This window comes from Cajanus cajan, chromosome 6, assembly GCF_000230855.2.
Source record: "Cajanus cajan strain Asha chromosome 6, NIPB_CcT2T_4, whole genome shotgun sequence".
NCBI lineage: Eukaryota > Viridiplantae > Streptophyta > Magnoliopsida > Fabales > Fabaceae > Cajanus > Cajanus cajan.
This window is the reverse complement of record NC_138522.1, coordinates 36979282-36985507: the sequence shown is the minus strand read 5'-3', so window position 1 is coordinate 36985507 and position 6226 is coordinate 36979282. Positions and strand designations below refer to the sequence as shown.

The 6226-nt window shown below is 36.4% G+C and overlaps 1 protein-coding gene across 1 annotated transcript; it reads right to left on the bottom strand.

Annotated features, from left to right (window-relative positions):
• Positions 1-4452: 4452 nt before the first annotated feature.
• Positions 4453-5760, bottom strand: LOC145958862 (uncharacterized). The gene is made up of 2 exons (XM_083076400.1): positions 5032-5760; positions 4453-4946 (listed from the first exon to the last, which is right to left on the bottom strand). Exons 1-2 carry the CDS (start codon positions 5526-5528, stop codon positions 4787-4789), a joined length of 657 nt encoding a protein of 218 aa, XP_082932526.1. The 5' UTR covers positions 5529-5760; the 3' UTR covers positions 4453-4786.
• Between the last annotated feature and the right edge of the window lie 466 nt (positions 5761-6226).

The window sequence follows — 6226 nt, the reverse complement described above, 5'->3', positions numbered from 1 at the left end:
AACCCAAGACCCAGTGACCAAAAGAATTACGAATAAGATCATCGAATCCAGAGATCCCTGGGTTGCCCAACGAACTGCCATCTGTATTAACTTTCACTATTGATCCATTTGGAGGCGTACGTCTAGGAGACCGAATGTTGATTGTTGTTGGTTAATGAAGAACGAATGTCCTGTAAACAAAGAACAGTAGTATGCACCTGGTTCACCACATGCCAACAATTTCAAGGTTGATCATGCATGTAGTGGACATCTATCTCAATGTGTTTGAAACAAGCATGCATAATAGGATTTGATGCAAGTGACTTAGCACTTAAGTTGTCACACCATAGAACTGGTTTTCTGGGCATTGGTAACTTCAATTCTATGAGTGAACTGTAAAGAGAGCAGTTGCTCGGGTGGTTAGTTTGTTATAGGTGTTTTTGCTCTATAAATAAGTGGCTTTGCTCTACTGTAAAGTAATAAGAATCAGTTACACATTTTACAAATTTTCTGCTTCACTTCTTTCTCTCTGTCATTCAATATGGTATCTAGAGCTTAACGATCTCAATGGTTGATTCATCCTTTAACCTCTCTTCCTGTGCGCCAATCACTTTCATGCATACGATTTCAACGAAACTAGATGAAATGAACTTTCTGATCTAGCACTAACAAGTTGAGCCGGTCGTCAAGGCTCATCGCCTTCAACATTTTGTAGTTTGTTTGCAAATTCCTTTGTGATTCATAAACGAATTCGATTGAGATGAAAGAAGAATCAATCCAAAATATATAACTTGGGAGCAACAAGATCAAATGCTTATGTTGTGGTTGCAATCGTCTATATCTCCTACAATTCTCTTGCGAGTATTAGGAAGTATTCATTCCTATCAAGTCTGAGATAAAATCCGTGACTACTTTCACAAACAAACTCGAGCTAGGGCTTGACAGTTACGAACAAAGTTGCAATCGACTTTGCTTGAAGAAAAGACTATGAAAGAATTTCTTATTCGCATTAAAGCCTTGGTTAATGCTCTTGCATTTGTCGGAGAATCAATTTCACAACAAGAACATGTCAATGTGATTCTTGAAGGTTTAGCAAGATTATAGTTCAATCATATCTATTATTGAAAGCAAATTCGATACTCCTTCAATTGAAGAAGTGGAAGCATTGCTATTAGCACATGAAATGTGTACTCAAAAGTGCAAGACACTGGTGGAAAAGAGATATTTTACGTCGGTTATTTTAAGATTTTTACGTCATAAATAAGACCGACATTAATGCGGGAGACGTAAATTTATGTCGGATCTACCATGTCCGACATAAAACATCCTCCCTGTCATCGGTGGTGTCTACCTCTCCCGCGTCGGCGACCGGAAGCCCTAGGCTGGCTTTGAGGTCGTCATCCTGGCCCTCTACACGCATGAAACAACCTCACGCGTCGCCCAACCACTCTCCGTCACCATCCCCGACCTCACAAATACCAGCATCTACCATGACGCCAAAGCCTCCACCGAAAATACGCATGAAACAAAAATGCTGAAGATTCATATATAGGAAATGAAAGGGAAATGAACGAAAGGCTCACTGGAAATAGCAACTCACCTTCACCAAAAACTCAAAAACGCCCTTCACTGGATTCCAATCGGTCAAAAAGATGGAGAATGGCCCACCAATGATGAGCTTCCCTTCGCTGGAAGTCACCAGAGCTCAAAACGCAACCAGAACTCGTTCTCACCTTCGTCGAAAATCGCCCAAACGCTTTTCAAATTAACCTAGGTCGTGTGCGCGAGGAAGACGAAGGCGCGCCCAGGGATATAAAAAGGTTTTTACGTCAGACTAAATAGGGGTCCGACGTAAAATTTCAAATCTATGTTAATTGTGGCTTTTGTTCGACATAAAATAGTTCGACTTATTTTCAAAATTGCCACCGCGTCTTTTTTACGTCGCTTATTTGTATGTTCGACGACAAAAAGATGACGTAAAAGATTGATTTTCCACTAGTGAGAAGAAACTCCTATCAGAGTCAGTCGTGGTCAATCTCACACAAGCTCCTAATACAAACCTTAACAAAATAGTAGTGTCGACAGTCAAGTTAGTCAATCTTCATAAGGTGTTGATGTAAATATGAATGGTGGAAGAAATATGTATCATGGTCGTGGTAATCGTCGTGGTCGTGGTCGTAATGGACGATATTTAGGCATTCAGTGCCAAGTATGTTGTAAAATTGGTCATATTGCAACACATTGCTATCATCATTTTGACCAATACTATCAACCTGTCTTCACCTACAATTTTCAAGGCAATTATTCTCTAAATCATGAAAACTTGTTAAATGGAACTATCGAACAACTGAGTTATGTTAGTCAGCCACAATAATTTTTTGCACATTCTGGATCCAATAATCAATGGAATCAGAATACCAGATTAGTTTCTAATCAATGGAATCAAAACAATAGGTCAACTTCTCAACAACTTAGTGCCATGGTAACCAACACGAATAATGCTCTGAGTCCTACAAGTTGGTTTCCAGATTCTGATGCTTCATTTCATGTAATAGGAAACCAACAAAATATTCAACAGATCAATCCTTTTAAAGGACTTGATCAGATTTTCATTGGCAATGGTCAAGGTTTGCCTATCCATTCTTCTAGTTCTTTATTCTTTTTGTCTCAATATAATCCAAAATTCTCTCTAGCCCTACATAATTTGTTGCATGTTCCTAATATTACCAAAAACTTAATCAGTGTTAGTAAATTTGCCAAGGGTAACTCTGTCTTCTTTGAATTTCATTCTACTTACTGTCTTGTTAAATATCAGGCCACCAATGAAGTATTGGTATATACATGGCAAAGTGGGTCCTGATGGTCTCTATTGTTTCCCTAGTCTTCAACTTCAAACTACTCCAAGCACTTCTGCCACATGTTTAGTGTTGAATATTGCTAATGATGTAAATATTGATGTTAATGCCTTGAATAATTCTAGGACTAGTTCTCAAGCCTTATGGCATGCTAGACTAGGACATCTAAATTCTCATGTTCAAAAAATTGTTCTACAACAATGTAATGTTCCTATTTTGAATAAAAATAATCAGTTCTTTTGTGCTCACTACAAGAAAAATCAGCATTATCTACAGAAAAAATTCGTAGATAATGATGAAAATTTGTAGATAACTGATAATTATCTACGGATTATCTATGGGAAAAAATCTGTAGATAATAAGGTCGTAGATAACGTTATCTACGAAAAATTTTCCGTAGATAACGTTATCTACGGATATAAAATTTATCTACGGATGAGTTTATCTACGGAAATTTCCGTAGATAAGTTAGCTACGGAAATTTCCGCAGATAAGTTACCTACGGAAATTTCTGTAGATAACTTACCTACGGATATTTCCGTAGATAACTTACCTACAGAAATTTTTGTAGATAACTGATTTCAACATAGCATGAATTGTTTTGTTTACCTTTCCACACCAATCTTTATAAATATTTTTACCTGGTCAGAAATATTAATAAAATCACTTCTCAGGTTTCTTTAAATATCCTATAACCACAATATGAAATCAAACATCTTTAAAATCTAAATACCCATAGCAATTATGCATAATTAGTTTCCATGTCATAGTGTAAAATAAGACTATTTTTGCATAAAATTATACATAATAAAATATTTAAATAGTTGTGGATCCATAATCTAAAAAAAACATCTAACTAATAGTTATCTCCATAGTGTCCATAGGTGGTGGTTGTTGGTCATCGTGGTTGTCATGAAATTGTTGATCCACTTGTTGTTGCAAAATATGTTGTGTATCAGAAGGTAGGAGAGGTAGAACAACATTGAACAGGGATTGAAACTGGCGTTGCAAGCGTTCATTTTGTTCCCTAGATTGACGAGCCTCCTTCCTAGACTTACGGACTTGCTCTTCCAATTGAATAATTTTGTCTGAATCTTCTGTAGCACGAGCATAAGATATATTTGTGAAGGTATCCACCAATGTCAATGGAGGAGTGACTTTTCCAACCCCATAAATTCTTCTTTTGTCTGTAACCCCACCAGCAGCAACAATCCAACTCTTATTGTGGAGTCTTTCTTCCTGAACTGGGTCCATAGAAGACGTTTCAGAACCTCCAGTACAAGATGCAGCCTCAGACCTAGCTTGATTAAATATAGTCTCAAATTGATCCTATTTCACAAATAAAGATGTTTAGAAGTGAAATTTATCAAAGATGATTAAAATTGAAAAGAATAAAGCAATAATACGAAAAAAATAACTCACATATGTTCGCTTAGATCTTTGGTCAAAAAAATCACCCGTAAGCTTCCGTACATGAGTTTGGTGGAACAACTCATCAACATGTGGAAGGCGACCCAACTCTTGGGACTATAATTGTATAAATAGTTAATCATCATATTTCTAAAATTATATTAAATAAAATATATTAGTTTAATGTAATTACCATCCGCATAGCACGCTCGTGATGGGTGATGGAGCCACCTGTGTGCAGACTTCCACCTTTCTCAGATGCTCTATTTTTTTGAGCTTGGATACTCTTTGTTTTAAATTCTGGGCCATCCACTGGGCAATCAAACTCTGCCAAACTGTATCAAACATCCAATTAGGCTTCTTGTTTATTTGACGAGCTTTCTTGAACATTTCAGAAAGCCTATGAGATGCTTTTGTGTGAAATATTTTTTTTATCTTCTCTTCATGTTTAGGTCTCCATAAAACTTTTTTCTGCATTAACAGAATAAGGAAGCAGTTAAATTATTCATGACTACAAACTTAGTGCATTTAACGTAATCCCTTTAGAACAGAATGATAATAAACAAATTATGTACCTTAAAACGCTGAAAGAAGATATCTTTTTGTTCTTCCGTCATTGCACCCCAAGTCATCCATGGCTCAACAAATTGTTGCTTAATAGTCAATGTGATTGCCTTAGATGCTACTCTGCTTGGATAAAACCTAATTAATGAGGAAAAAAAATTAAATCAGTTCAATGATGGGGAAGAAAAAATAGGATTTAGAAAGCAAAAATTATAAGTTTTACCCATAATTACAAGGCTCAATCATTGGAAGAACAGACCCAGCTAGTGGATCTTCATTGTTGAATGGTGATGTATTATTGTTGGACACTTGCTCTTCATCTCCAGTAGGAATTTCAAAAAGTCTGGAGGGTACTGACATTGGTGATGCATTGCTACTAGGTTCACAATGTGAAGCTCTAGAAGAAGGTAACTGATTTTGTTTTTGGGAGCATGTGGGTTCAGCATTTTGGGTTTGGGGTAATGGGGGTGTAGCAATTTGGGTGTTAGGAGGTATGGTTCTAGCATTTTGGGTTTGGGGAGGTGTGCTCATAGCAACTTCTGTTTGGTGAGGCATGGGTGCAGGGATTTCAGTTTGAGGAGTTATGGGCTCTAAACCTACAAGTGGCTGGGTTGTTTGTTTAGGTAGTCTAAGAACATACCTTGGTTTTTTCCCCTTTTTTCCTTTGTTGCCACCAAGTGAAGGACATTGGGGAAACTTATCAGCACCTCCTGATGCCATTATCTGCAAAAAAAACAATTTAACAAATTTAACAAATTGGGGAAACTTATCAGCACCTAATGGTTTTTAAAACATTATAATTAAATAGTATGTAGCAATTAAAACAATGCAAATATCAAGTGATTACTATGAGAAACAATATATATTGGTTTTATATAAATATTAATTAAACATTGATGTTACAATTGAACATGATATTTGTCTACTCACAATTTCTATAATAGTTATAATCCTAGTCAGACGAGTCAGAATTCTCATTATCCATCTCCATTTCTTCATTGTCCTCTTCAGAATCATAATCTTCAAATTCTCCTTCTTCATCATCATAATGTTGCTCCAAATGATTGTCTTCAAATTTCCCTTGTTGAATATGTTCTTCCAAATGAACTGGTTGTATCTCGGATGGTTCATCTTCTTCTTCAACAAGAATTTGTGAATCTTGGAAGCCTAAAATAGGTTCTACTTCTATGACTTCATTGACGTGTGACACTTGGTCTACTTGGTATGGTACATCGTCCTCCACATGACATTCTATACGACCTCTAGGCTTTGTTTTAATTGGCACACACCAACCGCGTTTATCTATTCGTGATGTTGGATATGGGACATAATAAACTTGCCTTACATTATGAGCAATAATAAATGGATCATATGCCACATATCTTCTGTCCATGCGAATATTGACAACATTATATTTG

Excerpts from the sequence above, each read along its gene's own strand:
- LOC145958862 (XM_083076400.1), bottom strand. The coding sequence starts at position 5,528 with ATGGCATCAGGAGGTGCTGATAAGTTTCCCCAATGTCCTTCACTTGGT. Across the intron at positions 4,947-5,031 it reads ATTGAGCCTTGTAATTATGG|GTTTTATCCAAGCAGAGTAG; the intron begins GTAAAACTTATA and ends CTCATTAATTAG.